Below are 18,221 nucleotides of genomic sequence, written 5' to 3'. Positions count from 1 at the left end.
AGTTGAGGTTCAGACAGGTTAACTGATTTGCCAAAGGTTAGTTTGACAATGTGGAAAATTGTTTAGTGGATAATAAGCCAGAAATTTAGAGAATCCAAATGATTTTGCAGAGAATATTTACTGCGCATTTCTTCATGTGTTATGAGTAATAGTATTTTTCTATTCTGTTCATTTTATATTTATTATTACTATTATCATAAGAACTTGCAAATGGTTACTTTGAACCTGGGCAGTTTTACAAGCAGTATTTAAATAAAACATGTAAGTATGTGCATTATATAATGGCCTATAATAAAAAGTGCGAAGTAGAATAAGTGAGTTGGAGGGAAAACATTTTTTCTTGAATAAATTACATGATCCCAAAGTGTTATTTTTTCATCTTGAACAAAATTTGTCCACAACCTATGAATGAATGATTGTTATTGGTATAAAATTGTCATGCATTATATGTTAGCTAATTATGTGGAAAAAACTTGATTTTGAAAGAGGGCAAAGTTTTAGGAAAGTAACATTTGTCATTTTACTTAATCTTTGCCACATTTTTACCCTTCTATAGCTTTTTTATTAACAAATAACATACATGGGGCACATGGGTGGCACAGTCGGTTAGGCAACCGACTTTGGCTCAGATCATGATCTCACGGTTCGTGGGTTTGAGCCCTGCATCGGGCTCTGTGCTGACAGCCTGCTTCAGATTCTGTGTCTCCCTCTCTCTCTGCCCCTCCTCTGCTCACACACTGTCAATCTCTCTCTCTCTGTCAAAAATAAACATTTAAAAAATCAAAAAAGAAAACAAATAACATACATGGAGAGTGTGCAAATTATAACAGAGCTCAATTAATTTTCCTAAAGTGAACACACTCATGTAACCAGCTCCCAGACCAAGAGGTAGGCCATTCCCAACATCCCAGAGTCCTCCCTCTCCTTCATTCCAGTAACTACCCTCGCTGAACACTATCCTGTGTTCTATCACAATACATTAGTTTCACCTGCTTTTGAGCTTTATGTAAATAGAATCATACAGTGTGTGTAGCAGTTATTTTTGTTTGGCTTCTTTTGCTCCACATGATGATGGTGAGAATCATCCATATTACTGCTTACAGTTGTATTTTGTTTATTCTCACTGTTTTGCAGTATTTTGTGATTATCTGAATGTACTACATATCCATTCTGCTATTGATGGCCATTTGGGTTGTTTTCATTTGGGGACTATTATAAATAGTGTTTCTATGAGCATTCTTGTATATGTCTTCTGGGAGAGAGAGAGAGAGCAAGAGAGAGAGAGGTTTCATTGGTGTATAAATCCAGGAATAGAATTACTGGATCATAGGATATACTTATATTTACAAACACCGCCCAGTTTCCAAAATGTTTTTTTTACCAATTTATTCTCCTATCATTTATGTATAAGAAGTCCACGTGTTCCACATCTTTGTCAACACTTGGCATTATCTATCTTTTTATTTCAGTTGTGTTTGAACATAACCCATGCTGGATTTTTTTCCAGCTTTTTTGAGGTACAATTGACAATTGAGAATGTATATAAGATTGTGAGATATTCACGACAAGTAAGCTAATTAACATATCCATCACCTTGCATAACATCTGTCTTCTTTCTTTCTTTCTTTCTTTCTTTCTTTGTGTGTGTGGTTCTAACACTACTTTATGGTCCAACAACCAGTCCTACTAGGGAATATATCCAAAGGAAATGAAATCAGGATCTTCAAGAAATATCTATATATCCATCTTCATTTTAGCATTTTTCACAATAGCCAAGTTAGGGAAACAACCTTAGTATCTGTTGGTGGTTGACAGGTAAAGAAAACTGGCACTAATACATATATAGCAGGATGTTACTCAGCCTTAAAAAAAAATCCTGCCATTTGCAAAATCATAGATGAAGCTGGTGGACATTAAATTAAGTGAAATAAACTATATGCAAAAAGATAAGCTCTGCTTAATCTTATTTATGTGTGGAATTTTGTGTTTGTTTTTTTTTTATTTTTTTAAATATGAAATTTATTGTCAAATTGGTTTCCATACAACACCCAGTGCTCATCCCAACAAGTGCCCTCCTCAATACCCATCACCCACCGTCCCCTCCCTCCCACTCCCCATCAACCCTCAGTTTATTCTGTTTTTAAGAGACTCTTATGTTTTGGCTCCCTCCCTCTCTAACCTCTTTTTTTCCCCCTTCCTCTCCCCCATGATGTTCTGCTAAGTTTCTCAGGATCCACAGAAGAGTGAAAGCATATGGTATCTGTCTTTCTCTGTATGACTTATTTCACTTAGCATAACACTCTCCAGTTCCATCCACATTGCTACAAAAGGCCATATTTCATTCTTTCTCATTGCCATGTAGTATTCCATTGTGTATATAAACCACAACTTCTGTATCCATTCATCAGTTGATGGACATTTAGGCTCTTTCCACAATTTGGCTATTGTTGAAAGTGCTGCTATAAACATTGGGGTACAAGTGCCCCTATGCATCAGCACTCCTGTATCCCTTGGGTAAATTCCTAGCAGTGTTATTGCTGGGTCATAGGGTAGATCTATTTTTAATTTTTGAGGAACCTTCACACTGTTTTCCAGAGTGGCTGTACCAGTTTGCATTCCCACCAACAGTGCAAGAGGGTTCCCATTTCTCCATATCCTCTCCAGCATCTATAGTCTCCTGACTTGTTCATTTTAGCCTATATGTGGAATTTTGAATAAACTTGTAGAAGCAGAAAGTATAATCATGGATACAGGGGCTGGGAAGAGAAATGGGGACATGTTGGTCAAGGGGTTGAAAATTTTAGTTATACAAGATGAATAAGTTCTGGAGAGCTAATGTACAACCATGTGACTCAAGTCAACAATATTGTTTTCTATAGTTGAAATTTACTAAAAATGCAGATCTTAAGTGTCTTTACCAAATGTTTTAATACGATAATTATTGCCCCACTTTATTCATGGTAAAACAAAGATTTATCAGGGCACCTGGGTGGCTCAGGCGGTTGAGCGTCCGACTTTGGATCAGGTCATGATCTCACAGTCCGTAAGTTCGAGCCCCGCGTCAGGCCCTGTGCTGACAGCTCAGAGCCTGGATCCTGCTTCTGATTCTGTGTCTCCCTCTCTCTCTGTGCCTCCCCCACTCATGCTCTGTCTCTCTCACTCTCAAAAATGAATAAATGTTACAAAAAATTTTAAAAGAACAAAGATTTATCAAAATTAAGTGGTATGCCCAAGACCATACAACTAGAGAAACAGAGTCAATACTGTCATTCAATTCCGTTTTATCACACAGTCTTTGCTGTTTCCTTAGAATATTTTTCTTTAATTCAACAAGAATAAATTGAATGCTGAATATGCTGGGCTTCATAATAAGCATTGATGAGGAACATGGTTTTGGAGCAAAGCTCAGAATGTCTAGGATAGGAACAAGAAAAAACACAATACAAGAGGCAAAGTGCATTAAATACTACAAAAAAAAAAGCAATTCTATAAGAAACTAAATGAGGGAAAGTTCACAGTTACCTATAATGACTGAGAAAAGCGTTTGTCATGGTTCCATTGGATAGAGAAATAGAACAACCTGAGGAAAGTACAATTTGAGGACAGGAAAGTATGGGCATGTCAAGGAATTTGGATATGATAAAAACACAATTGGCAATTATAGCCAACCATGAAAAAAATATAACATTTTAACCATCAAATATCCTCAGTTTCTGTCTCCTTGTTCCTCATGGTATTTATATATAAAGGAGGTGAGAGGGGTCATTCAAATGAAGGTGAGAGGGGCCAAGGCTGGCACAGTTACAGGCTGACCGAGGAGGAAAGGCCTCATCCTGGGTAATGGCAGATGCTAAGACTGGAGAGGAGAAGCGTGAATCTGTGCTGGATATCAATGCAGAGAGAAGAGTAAGGAAGAAATTCAGTATTGAAGAGGGATCAAGGTAGAGTATGAAACTATGAGATTGGGGATCAGAGAGAGAAATTGTATAGAGAATAGGTAAGAATCAAATGAAGTGGGGAGAGACTGAAAGGAATCCTGAACGGTTGGCCTGGGTTTAAGTGGTGTTCCAACATTCCTTGTTATCTGGATTGAAATGGGCAGGTATTCTTAATTTTTTAGGACAAGGCAAGAGTGAATAGGTATTTGAAATGTGAAATAGAACTGGTCACATAGTGGCTTGTACAATGCCAGAACAAAAACATCAGTTGTTTTTCGTTGCAAATTCTACTAAAAGAATGAGTGATCAAAAGTAATTTTGGAGCCCTATCAAAGGTCGTATTCATATTCCAGTGAAATCCAGGTCAGCTGAAGTTGAATACACTTAAGATTTGGAAAGATTTTGGGGCGCCTGGATGGCTTGGTCGGTTGAGCGTCCGACTTCAGCTCAGGTCATGATCTCACGCTCTGTGAGTTCGGGCCCCGCGTCGGGCTCTGTGCTGACAGCTCAGGGCCTGGAGCCTGTTTCAGATTCTGTGTCTCCCTCTCTCTCTGCTCCTCCCCTGTTCATGCTCTGTCTCTCTCTGTCTCAAAAATAAATAAACGTTAAAAAAAAAAAAGATTTGGAAAGATTTTTTTTAACTTTTTTTGTTTGTTTATTTTTGTAGGATTTGGAAAGGTTCTGTATAATAAATGTGGAAAATAAACATAAAAATAAAGCATTTCACATATCTATATACATGATGCACATGTGGAGATGTTTCTATTTCATCAACAAATATTTCTACAAGTCTTGCTATGTACCTACATTGAACTGATTGCTCAGGATAATAGATATGAACACAATTTATGAGATGCAATATGACTGTTTAATCTTTCAAAGATGGAAAAAATCCTCCTTTTTATACTTGTTCATTGCTCTGCTTTAATTAGATGCACTGGATTAAGGTAATCCAGGATTTTATCACCTTTAGCTCTGAAGTCTATTCGTCTCCACTACACATTAGATTTATTGTCATTGTGAACCCACTTGCTTTTTAACCTCAGATCCTCTTCTGAATGTCTGTGACTGCCCGAGTGTTTGCTGAAAGCTTTAGCTAATGTTTTTAAAGTTTATTTGTTTATTTATTTTGAGAGAGACAGCAAGTGGGAGAGGGGCAGAGAGAGGGGGTCAGAGGATCTGAAGCGGGCTCTGTGCTGACAGCAGAGAGTGTGAGGCAGGGCTTGAACTCACAGACTTTGAAATCATGACCTGAGCCAATGTTAGACACTTAACAGAGGCCCCTAGATAATTTTTTTTAAACAAGTATGTATGTGTAATTTGTTTTAGCTATGGTGGAAGTAATATATGCAGAATAAAGCTTAACTTATAGCCTAGGGCCCTGGATGCTGCAGCAGATATAAACTTCTATGACAAAAACACAGAATTAAGTGTCTAGTTACATGATTGATTGTATTTTTCTTGCTATAAATAAAAACTGAAGAAGAATAATGAGTAGGAATTTTTGTAAATTCTGAAAGCTTACAACATGCTTCCACATCCTTTGTCTTACTTTCCTTAAAATAATTTATAGTTGCATATGTAAAATTCAAAGATTAATCACTTACCTAAAGTCTCACATCGAGTAGGTATGGATCCAGAAGCAAAATTCTGACTTTCTTATTCTAACTAGCTGGACATTTCATTTCTCATTACACAATTGGGGCACCTGGGTGGTTGGGTAGGTTAAGTGTCTGATTCTTGATTTCGGCTCAGATCATGATCTCACGGTTTGTGGGATGGGGCCCTGTGTCAGGCTCTGCACTGAAAGTGTGGAACCTGCTTGGGATTCCCTCTCTGCCTCTCTCTGCCCCTCTCCCTCTCACACTCTCTGTCTCTCTGTCTCTCTCTCACTCTCTCAAAATAAATAAACTTAAAAAAAAACTAAAAGAATGATAATAGCAACTGTATTGTAAATTTTTAAATGTACAACTTCGTATTTATGTTGAAATTATATAAATAGCATAAAGGTTGCACTAAGAATGATTGTCCAAGTTTGCTCAGTGTTCTTGTTTCCCTCACTATTTCTAGAAGTGCCTACACTAAGCTTCTGACATTTTTTTCCACCTGAAATGTTTTGCCCTAGCCAGGTATTAGTTGCCTTATTTCTGAACTCTGACTCTGTAGCCCCCTTGGAATGACATTAAATGTGATACTCCACTTGACTTTCCGTTTCTTTTTTTTAATGTTTGTTTTTGAGAGAGATAGAGAGATAAAGAGAGGGAGAGAGAGAGAGGGAGAGAGCACGAGAGGGGTAGGTGCAGAAAGAGAGATACACGCAGAATTTGAAGCAGGCTCCAGGCTCTGAGCTGTCAACATAGAGCCCGATATCGGGCTCGAACTCTTGAACTGTGAGATCATGACCTGAGCCGAAGTCGGATGCTTAACCAACTGATCCACCCCGGCACCCCGACTTTTCATCTCTCATTCGGACATGAGTGCTGTGTCTGGGATCCCCCTTCACCAGCTCAGAAGTTCAAGACCCAGTCCCTGCCTAATGCTATTCCTGGCTCATGTTCCTGCCCAATATCCTGGACTTTCACTGTTTCAAGAACAGACTTTAAACAATTGCAAAACCAAACAGAAACCTCATAGTTCATCATTTACTCAGTCAAACTGTTATTGTTAATCATGTATACAAGACAATGTAGTAATTATCTTTGATGGAAGTGGGTTTTATGAGGTTGTATGATGGCTGGTCTCAAATCAGCAGCCATCACTTCTATCTAATCTAATATCAAGATATTTCCATCTCCCCCCCAAAAAGACAAAAACAAAACAAAAACAAACATACAAAATTCCTCTCTTCTCATTTACCTGACCCCCAGCTCTTGGCAACCACTAATCTAATTTTTTTGTGTCTGGATTTGCCTATTCTGGAAATTTCATATAAATGGAATCATACAACATATGACCTGTTCTGTCAGCTTCTTTGACCTAGCATAATGTTTTTAAGGTTCATCCATATTGTCACATGAATCAGTACTCCACTCTTTTTCGTGGCTGAATAATATCCCATTGTATGGGTGTACCACATCCTGTTTATCCATTCATTCATTGATAGATATTTGAGTTGCTTCCACATTATGCATAATGCTGCTGTGAAGATCTGTGTACCAGTTTCTGTGTAGACATGAGTGTCCATCTCTCCTAGATATGTACCTAGAAGTAGAATGGCTGGATCATATGGTGATTGCATGCTTAACTTTTTTGCAGACCTGCCAAACTGATTTCCACAGCTGCTGCATTGTTTGCATCCCCACCAGCAGTAGATGAGGGCTGTAGTTTCTTCACATCCTCACCAGTACTTTTTATGATCCATCTTTTTTATTACAGCCATTGTAGCAGATGTGGTCTTTGTCTTTCGTTTCTCTGATTCTTAAGCCAGTACGTTTACTTAAAATTGAGAGTGTCCTATGGCATTATAGTGTTATTATCAATATAGTATAAATAGATATGCATATAAATATTATAAATATATGTCAATAATATATATCTATCTATATTATGTATGTGTAGATTACACATATACACATACATAATGTTTACAACCACCTTTCCATTTCCCTTCCCATCTTTGTAGTCTCACTTTTTTGCTCTGTAATTTTAGAACCATTTTAAATTAAGAAAGCGTCTTAACCATTGTCTTTTTTGTCACTGAAGGCCTTCACCAGCACCCATCGACATGTCACTGTAGTTTTCTGCAGAGGAAGCTAGGGGACTAGTCTATCACCTAGAAGGACATGATTTCACGCAGCTTTAGTCCCACATATTCCTCAGTCACTTAACTACAGGTGTAACTGCATGAAACCATTGGGGCCTTACACTTAAAGGGTTACAAGGAAGAGATTCTTCCAGCACATCACAAAGGCAGCAGGGATGATTGTGAATCTGTTTTGCATATAGGATTCTTATTTACATATAAAGAAGATGTTAGCACAATTGTTTTTCTTCTGCTTATATTAGAAGGGGAGGAATTTCTCCTCTCCATAGAATATATTTTGTCCATTTGACATGTTAGGATTTGATTTTATTGTATTGGTTATAAAATTTCATTGTAAGTCACTAAACAAGACTCGGGCAGAAAAGGTGATTTTGAGAGGCAGCGATTCTAAAAGCAATAAATGTGAGTTCTGGCATTGGTGCAGTAATTTTTTTCTTTGGTGTAACTCTGAATTAATCATATAACCTTTTGGCTATATCACTTACTAATGATGATGTTGAAATAGAAGATATTTAAGATTCGATCTTGAATTCAACTTTTATTCTATGTTTCACTGAAGATCACACAGTGTAGTGGTAATATTTTTTTCTACTGCTTATCTCTGGGTGTTTTGTTTTTATACCTGAAATTTAAATTACTAAATTTAAAAAATGTTACATAGATGAAAGGGAAAGTTACTGACATTAAGCAAAGAGGTAGTGTACTGGTGATTTAATGCAACAAGTTTTGACTGCATAGTAAATTTGTGTACATATAAGGTACACAAATGTGTACCTATGAGCCTGCAGGTGCTGTGATTGTGTTTGATTTTGATTCCCAGAGATACATTTTATATGATAAGGATCACTAAAATGTGCAATAGTCATTCTCTTAAATTTATAAAACATTTTACTGGCACCAGATCTGGGCACAGCTTTGAATGATGTTAGCCCAATGGGTGATTCAAACCTGAATAGTTGTCTTCTGTGAAGGAAAGTTTGTCTAGAAAGGAAATCTTGGGATGCCTGGGTGGCGTGGTTGGTTAGGTGTCTAACTCTTGATTTCAGCTCAGGTCATGATCTCAGGGTTATGAGATTGAGCCCCACATCAGGCTCTGTGCTGACAGCACAAAGCCTGTTTGGGATTCTCTCTCTCAAAATAAATAAACTTTCTAAAAAATTTTTTAAAAAGAAAGGAAATCTTGCCTTTTGATTTTGTATGATGAATCTTTATAACCAAGTACTATCAGAAATTATGTGCTATTGCCTCTGATTTGTTCTTAACAGAGAACCTATATTTCAGGTTCATTGCATTTAAGCATATGCTAGTTAACTTTTTAAATCCGTCCTTTCTTTTGTATCTCCTTTTCTTCTGCAGGATGTTTTCACTCCAGAATGCAAATTTAAGGAATCTGTATTTGAAAACTACTATGTGATTTATTCTTCTACACTGTATCGTCAGCAGGAATCAGGCCGAGCATGGTTTCTAGGACTCAATAAAGAAGGTCAAATTATGAAGGGAAACAGAGTGAAGAAAACCAAGCCTTCATCACATTTTGTACCAAAACCTATTGAAGGTATGAAATGAACTTCTTTTCTTTTTAGACCCTGATCTGTGTGTTGATGACAATTTGGTTCCTTATCCCTTGCTCAGTGGAGTTTGCTTGGAATGCAACAGATCCAAACAAAGTTTCAGAAAACACAGTGGTACCTCTCCCTTAAAAAAAAAAAAAAACTATTACAAATGCTTGGCATTTATTTTAAAAACTGTTTGACTATAGAAGCTAGAAAATTCCTCCAAGTAGAAAAAAAAATAGTGCTAGCTACCATTTGGCAGGTAATTTCCTTCTTTGGTGAACACAATGATTTCTCAAGCTACATTCTTGAAAAACCAATCATGCTATGATAGTGCTGTAAAGTTTGCAAAAAGCCTTTAGAAATATGTTTGTATCCTAATCTATACATCTTTCTAAACAGATCTAACAATATGATGTATTAATTTTTCTTTGTATTTTCTAAGGAAAGGAGTGTTCTATCTACTGTGATCAATAAATATTTACAATATTCAATTTTATCCTTCTCATTTGAGGCTATAACCTCCTTTCTCATGATCATTTAATATACTGTTCACTTATTTCAAATTGGTTGGTGGAATAAATAATTTTATGCTAGGTCACCATTTTTGGTGACTTGTTCCTTAGGTAAGATGAGATATACCATTGAGGTAAACACTTTTACTGAATTCAGCCAAGCTTTTTAATACAGCCTAAGAAAATAGCAGTGACCTAGACGTTTACCAATAACATTCCTTTCTAAAAGTCACATTATTAGTCATTAAAAGAATTAGTTCAGCCTTCTTGTCTGAGAAAATGAGGAAACTGAGGCAGTGCATTGCAATTCTGTAACTTAGCCAGGCTTTCAATGCCCTATCTACAAGATATGGTCGGGTCAAGCAGTGTAGGGTCACAATGTCTGCTGCATAGTACCTATGACTGTAACAGTCAACAAACATTTGTTCAATCGATACTGTGTTCAAAGCACTGGGGGAAAATGTCCCTGGTCCTGCTCAAAACTCTTCTCACACTTTGTACTTTTAACTACACAAAACAGAACTTTCCTTCTTATACTCCTTTTTCACTGTTTGGGGACACGTGTAGTTTTTTTGCCCAGAGGCAGAGTCCAAGCCAAGGCATTCTGACTCCAGCAAGCAAGCGCTACATCTCTGTGAAGATGGATGAAATTGCTTACAGTCTGAAGTCTGAAATGGAACCTCAGCATAGCATAATAAGACCCTGGCAAATGCTTTTGAATAAATGTATTCCATTCGCTTCTCTCCTTTTTTAATCGAGAATATACTTGCTGCTTAGAAATAAAAGCCTTTTCAGATTCATGGAGCTCTTCATGTTCTAAATATTGTTGACAGACACATGAAATTGATCAGTTCTCCCATACCTAGTTTGGTTTTTATTTTAAATTGTAGTTATTTATTTTGAGAGAGTGAGACAGAGAAAGAGCAAGCGGGGGAGGGGCAGAGAGAAGGAGAGACAGAATCCCAAGCAGGCTCTGAGCTGTCAGCGCAGAGCTGGACGCAGAGCTGGACGCAGAGCTGGAACTCACAAACTGAGATCATGACCTGAGCCGAGATCAAGAGTGGGATGCGTAATTGACCAAGCCACACAGGTGCCACCCATACCTCGTTTGTAATTTGATACCATTGTTATGATGCAAAAATAAGAATGCTTTCCCAATGATTCTTCATGCAGCTGTGCTTTATAATATTAAATGATATAATTATGTAATAACCATTCTTATCAAAGATATGTACACCGGAGGTTTCGTTAGGCATCAAGAACTGTGCAGTGAGAATTTCTTTCTCCTCACTAGGATCCCCAAACTGTTCATGCCACCACTTTATTACTATGATTACTAGTCTTACTGCATCTATGTGCAATTTATCGTTTGCTAGGCAGGTTGTATATGTTACATTCATTAAACCTCACAACAGCTTTATGTTATTACCCTCATTTTATAGATGCAGAAACTAATATTTCAATAACAAAGTTAGTGAGCCCTGTCCAATCACAGGGCTAGATAAATACAGAACTGAGACTGCAGTCTAGGAAGCCCACTGTCGAAACCTATACATCTATTCCCTGTACTCTACTGCCCTTTAATCTGAAGTAAGCCTATGGATATGCTAATACTTAGAAAAGTCAGTGATAGCAAAGCAGAAATGTTATATACCATGGCACAGCTTGAACGGTAAGCTAGCTCCAAACCATGCAAAATGGCGAAAGGTATACATGATATGATGAGATAAACTCGTATTGGTAGATAATCAGATAGGATAGTTATGGGAATGCCATGCTAAAACTAGGCAAGAAAGAATTGAGAATACATCTTTTTTTTTTTTTTTTTTTTTTTTTTTTGCTTAATTTTAACAGGCTCCATTTCCTACTCTGCAAAAGAAAAATTTGGAGCAGCTGATTCCTAAAGTTCTTTGACAATGGCATTCTGTGCAGTCTTAATTGTAAACCCATGTTCCTTCATGGAACCTAGCTTAGGACTTATAAACAAAATGATTCTAAACACATTTCCTTTATTGAATTATTGAATGAAAAAAGTACAATTTTATGAGCTATTTCCATAATGGATGATTTGTGATTTTGTTTTATTTTTTGTTTTTTGTTTTTTGGGGTTTTTTTGGAAGCAGTAGGATGAAAAACATTCTAAGCCATAACTCATTGTAAAGAAAGTCTTCGGTAAATTCTTCCATACATCGGTTATAAAGCACATAACTAGAAGACACTTTCAGAAAAGAAAGAAAATGACGGCTTCATAAGAGGCTGTCCATATTGATGGCTAACCAGAAAGGTTGTTAGTTATTTTTAGTTTTTAAAGGAATTTTTGTAAACCTGTAAACCTACCACTGTATGGTTACCAACAGAGTCCAGTACTACGGACTGTAAATGTCCTTTTAGGAAGGGAATTGGCCACTGATAGAGGAAAAGTCAGAGGAGGTTTGTTTTGTTTTTCAAATAGCTCTGTCTTTTCCCCACTTCTTGATGATGATATCATTTTGAATGTCATGATTCCCAAAATTAAACTCTACCAGTCCCAGGATCTTTAAATCCCACACTGATTACATGATAATAATTACCCACCAGCCCCTTTCCCATCATGGCCTCACTCTCCACCCTTCGTTTACAACACAGGCGGTGTTAATGAAGGGTTGCAAGGGTGTCTGTTCAGACAGATGGATGGACTTGATATTTAAACCCATTATATGTACACTTGCACGTCAACCTTTACTTTACGTGGGTCCCCTCCCCTGGAATTTAAGACAACAGCATAGGCTTCATGATTCCCAATTTTGCCCTTTCAGAGCATTGTTCACACAACAGATAAGTAACTCCCCCAGATTTAAATTGTCTTGGTGGTAACCTCCCCCTTTAGCTTTAGATACAGCAGCCAAATACTCATTGACAAAGAGCAAGATACAATCTCCTCCTTTTCTCCTCCCTCCTCCAAGAAGCTCATTACTCAGCTCCTGCAGGTGGTTGGCATTCAGAATCTAGTTCCTTCCTCCTGAAAACAATGTGTGCATTTCCAAAGGTTTAAGCTTCATGAACTTAATCCTGGAGAGAGAAATATGTTTCTAAAGTAAAATTAGTAAATATCAACTGAGAATCATTGCAACAGAAATATTAAACTGGAAATAAAGGAACATTTGCTGATTTCCACCAATGTATTTTCAAGTGGGGAGACAAGACTAACAGACACACACACAGGTAAAATTATCCGTTTTTCCTGTTATAACTGTTGACTTAAGCTAATAGAACCTGATTTAAGTGCCAGAAGTATAATGTAGATCAGTGTTTCCCAAACATGAGTATCTGAACCATCTGAAGTGTTCAAAAAGCTATAAATTCTCAGGCCAAGTCTCCAGAGTTGTTCTGATTTTATGATGGCAACCAGGATCAAGACTTAGTGTCCTAAACTGAATTTGGTGATTCGAGGCTTATTTAGATTAAATCTAGATGTCCAAAGGCAATTATTTAAATTTATTCAAATTATTGTGATCAGTATATTGGACTAACATAGAGTAAACTGTCACTCTGACACCATGGAATTAAATATATCAAACATGTCACATTTTGCCATTTCCTACTGCTATTAAGATGGCTGTATTTTAGTGCTGAGTTAAATTAGTATACAGACTAAGAGGTAACACCAATTATCGCACTATGTCAACACTGAGAAAAAAATAACCTAGTAGAAATTAATTAATCAAGAATAAATGTCTAATTCTTCTGATCAAAATTTTGCCAATGATTTTCTAAGAAATTTTGAGAAAATGATTTGCCCTTTTAAACCTCAGTGATCTCTGAAGATGAAGTTGATTATAAATGCCATCTGTTTCATAGGAATAATATGAAGATTAGACATTGTAAGAAAGCTGGATATCCCAAATCTGTCAGATCAATGCAAAGTGTCTTTTTCATTTTCTCTCAGAAACTGGACATAGTGTTATTGGGTTATGTACTGGGTAAATGCTGTGAGATGTGGTATTCATAAAGGGATTAGAGACAGTGAAAGTTGAAATTTGGAGGGAAAATAATCTCTTCAAGAACTCTATAATGGGGTACCAAAGAACTGAACAAATCAGGGGTCCTAATGCTTTAGACCTCTAATTGGGAGAATACTAATAGCAAAATGATTTTGACATTTTTATTTCAATTGCCTGGAAAGAAAACTGCTGTGTTTTCCAAAATCCTCTTTTAGACCCAACCATACTAAAAGGCAAAGAAAGATGGAGGAGCAAAGGGTACCGCTGATGCCCCTGATTGTTTTAATTATAGCAAAGACAATAGCTGTAATTTCTCTCTCTCTCTCTCTCTCTCTCCACCTTTTGAGTTTTGGATCCCTGCCAGCCTGTGACACCTTCTTCCCCCAAACCAGTATAACTCCTTCAAAGCAGCATTTTCCTGGCTTTGAATTTAGTCTTTAATAAAACCCTCCTGCCTCTCCCTGACACATTCTTCTTCCATATCTATCTCTCTCCTGCACACAAATGTTGCTTCTGATCTCTTTACACATGAAGATATAGATCTTTGTGTTCACAATGTCTCTTAAGTCTTTATAATAAATATTTACAGTGTGCTGGGTGAGTTCCTTTGGCAATACATTGCTTCTGAACCAGCGCTTAGAATTCTTCTCCAGTTCCAAAGGGATCCCATGTGACGTTAATTAAGGTGTGAAATTGCTTCATGTTAATTGCTCACACCCTTCCATGATCTGCTATTAAGACAATTAAATATCTTTAATGGTACATTAACTGACAGAGCAATCTAACCTTTCCACTTCTTAGAAATTACAGAGGGCCAAGGAATATTCAATTAAATTGGTAGTAATAAGATTAGTCATATTTCATCCTTCTTTGATAGAAACTGATGTAGGATGGGGGTTCTTTATAGAGTGTCATTTGTGAACTTTATCAGAAACTGGAGTTGTATTGCTTCCATTTGGAAATAATTTGTCAGCAACTACAATTGCCTTTCACACAGGTTTTCCAATCTCCCTTATAGAACCATACTGACCCTCAAAGATTTCCACCTAGTTCTCTCCATAATTACAACAACTCTCACTTTCTAAATAATTTTCAGGAATCCAGCAGTAATATAAGTAATAATTAGTAGCAGCTGTACTGCCTTATATGCCATTTGTGTGGCTCGTTGTTATTTTCAGCAGGCTTCCCTAACCACAAATGATCGATCGTGTATTGATCAATTGAGTATCAATTGATAGTCACTAACACTTTGAGAGTATGAAGGTTAAGATTATCATCCCAATTTTAAACATGAGGAAACTGAGTTTAAGAGAGGTTAACTAGCTCACCCAGGTTCGTATAGTTAGAAAGAGGCAAAACTATGACCACAGCTGTTATCTATCAAAGACTGCCAGAGGATCCCATAAGCTGCTGGAGGCTTGACCAATGGGTATATAACATACAGGCAACAGTGACTTGGCAAGTGATTTCAGTGGTGTAGCAGAATAAGCCTAATTAGAGTGGATTCAAGTTATCACAGGAGGTAAAGAAAAGAAGAAAGTAATATTAAGTCACACTTTGGAGGAGCTCTGCTGTAAAAGAGGAGCAGAGAAATAGGAAGCAGTAGCTGAAGAGAAATATGCGAGTTACAGTGGGGTTTATTGGCTTGTTTGCTTAGAGCTATTACACCATATTTATAGATTGATGGGAACATGTGGGGAGAAGTGACTTTGGGCATTAGAGGAGAGATGGTCACTGAATTATACTGACCAAAGGGAGTGGGCTCCAGCATGGAAGTGGCAAGCGGAGGGCCAACTTTAGACAGGTGCAGAGAGGGTTCAAGCTCTGTAACAAGCAGGGAGCCAGAACACGTGTGAGCAGATATATGCAGGTGGGTCGTTTTCATGGTGGAAATACAAACACTTCCTCTTCTTCTTTCTACGTGAAATGCAAAACAAGGTGGTTTACTGATAAAAAAAAAAAGGAGGAAGGAAGGGAAACGTGAAGGAGAGAGAGGGAGAGGAAGGAGAGAGAAAGTCAAGAAAAGAAAGAAGACAGGCCTATTGCCTGAGTCTGAGGAGAGTTTGAGGAGTTAAGTGAAGGGATGTAATATCCCGTGGGAAGAATGGGAGAGGAAATTGGCAAGAGAAATGCGGTAGGGTTCCAGGAAGTGCTGAGCACCCCCATGAGGACTGGGATCAAGATCTTGACTTGAGACCAGTCAAGAAAGATTTATGTGTTTGTTTTTTCTCAGACATATTAAACTATCTGACTGTAAGCCTAAAGCAGGAACCCTAGAGCTAATCACACACGAGTTTTAATGCTGATTCTGCCCTATGGTGTCCTGCAATACTTCCAGCAAACTACCCTTTCTGTTCTCTAGTTTCCTCAGTTGCAAAGCTAACCAATGAAAATATCTCTCTTTTGGGTGTTTAAAAATAATCATAGTGTATATAAGGTGCAGATATATATTAAGTATATCTTATACTTAATATTATACTTATAATATTAAGATATAATATTAAGTATATCTTAATATTATATTAAGATATAATATTAAGTACTCAATTAATATTAGCTATGATTGTGAGGACACTGCTTAGGAGGAGAGGACCCACTGGATGGTAACTGCATCTGGTTTATTACAGTTGTCTGATTTATAAATAATGGCAACTTTTGAGATCCACTTTTTTCATACTTTTAAGAAAGGCATTATTTTGGTTTGTTTCCCAAGAAAAGTTTGTAACTGATATAAATGTGACTCTTGAATGTTAAAAATTACAAACAGGGAATCTGAGCTAGTAAAGTGGCAGAGAACGCTTGCATATTTCTGATAACTGCATTTGCAACCAAGGTACCCATGAAAAGAATATAATAGAAGAATAGTAATTGGAAACCATGTCCTGGAAATCCTGTACCTAATCTTATAAAGAGGAGATGTGTTTTATTTTTGACAAGATTTCAATGCTCAGTGATATATATTAGATCTCTCTCCTTTCTTGCATTTAAAAGTAAAGCAAAAAAGAAATTAATAAAACAAATATTATGTAGTATTCTAAAGTTGGTAGCTTATGGTCTTGTTATGACCAAGTGTAGCATCTTATTTATGATAGCAGGACTGCGTGGCTTTCTACAGAAATATAGCCAGTGTATCTCAGGTGGCTGTCAAAATGACAGACTTCACCAGGCCAAGTCACAACGTGACATCATACAGGTGTGATCTGTTCACATTAATAAATTGAACTGGGAATTTCTAGTGATTTCTGTGTCTTAAAGTAATGCATGATATGGGCTCTGCTATTAGAAACTTTGTGTGTCCTCGTGTCTGCACATGAGGAAGAATATTCTCTCACCAAATCCCTCTACCTCTGAAAGCTACAGTGAATCCTTCTGCTTCAGTGTACTATGGATCAAGAAAAGTCAAAACATGAATAAAAGGAGACACCCAAAAGAAGGAGAAGAGACGGGAGAAGGGTGGTGGGGAGGGGAAGAAAAGAAAAAAATCGAAACATATATCAAAATGGAGGGAAAAGAGAAAGAAAACTGAAATGAAGAAAGAGTGCTAAAGAATGAAACAGATATGCTTCCCTTTTCAGAACATTATCTCCTTTTACCATTTATCCAAAACTATTATGATACCACATGTGTTAGAGGAATGATATGTATCTCAAAAACATCCTGTGGGATAAAAAAAGAGCAAGTATTCTTTTTTATCCTGATTTAAAGAAGAAAGAGGGCATGGAATGCGATCAAGAACCAACCAGAAGTGCCAGGTGAAACAGAAGCAGTGTTGTTAATCAGGCATTGTATCATCAGGCACTGAACATTCTTGATAGCTGGATATTGAGACTCTGTTGAAAAAATAGTATAAAGTGAAATCAGAAGGAAACACAGTTGGAAATAAGTTCCATGCCAAATGGTAGCCATTAAATCATACCCACTGAAAATAAACTCTGTATCACAAGTGTAGTCCACAGAGTCTTGGATGACACATTGGTAGATAATAACATCTCAAGTTGCCTAAATCAGAGAACTGTGTCCAATGGTTAAATGGGCATTGGCACTGAATCTGAGTTTCTGAGAACTGTGATTGGGGAGCTGGGAAAACAAGAAATACAGGGAGTTGGATTTTTTGTTTGTTTGTTTCACTGTATTCCCAGGCTGGAAATTATTCCTCACCAAGAGTAGCTGAAGTGGGCCAAATGCATACAACAGAGGGCACCAGAAGAATCTATTCAAGAACAAAGAGGTGTTTAAAACATTGTAGAGCTTCCTAAAGCAAAATAAATCTATTTCTAATGAAATAATAGCTTATTGTAATAGAAAGTGATGGAAAAGCACTCCCCCGTATATATCATTGTACTTTGAAATAATGCAAATTGAGAGATCAGAGGTCATTTCAATTACTAATAATGACCTGATTATCAGGAAGAGAAAAACTTAATCTTACATAATGCAGGGATTATTTAGGAAGACAATTCTGTAGCTGCAGA

The 18,221-nt window shown here is 37.1% G+C and overlaps 1 protein-coding gene across 1 annotated transcript in view; it reads left to right on the top strand.

The window, feature by feature from the left end:
- Positions 1–18,221, top strand: part of FGF12 (fibroblast growth factor 12) — a 266,484-nt gene that overhangs the window by 237,343 nt on the left and 10,920 nt on the right. Inside the window, exon 4 of the mRNA XM_047099227.1 lies at positions 9,058–9,256. Coding sequence (XP_046955183.1) covers positions 9,058–9,256 — 199 coding nt within the window. The remainder of the gene's footprint in view (positions 1–9,057; positions 9,257–18,221) is intronic.

The sequence above is a fragment of the Lynx rufus genome, unplaced genomic scaffold (assembly GCF_022079265.1).
Source record: "Lynx rufus isolate CCGP_SWC_20201006 ecotype Redwood Valley unplaced genomic scaffold, mLynRuf1.p SCAF_5, whole genome shotgun sequence".
Classification (NCBI taxonomy): domain Eukaryota; kingdom Metazoa; phylum Chordata; class Mammalia; order Carnivora; family Felidae; genus Lynx; species Lynx rufus.
This window is presented reverse-complemented; position numbering and strand designations above follow the sequence as displayed.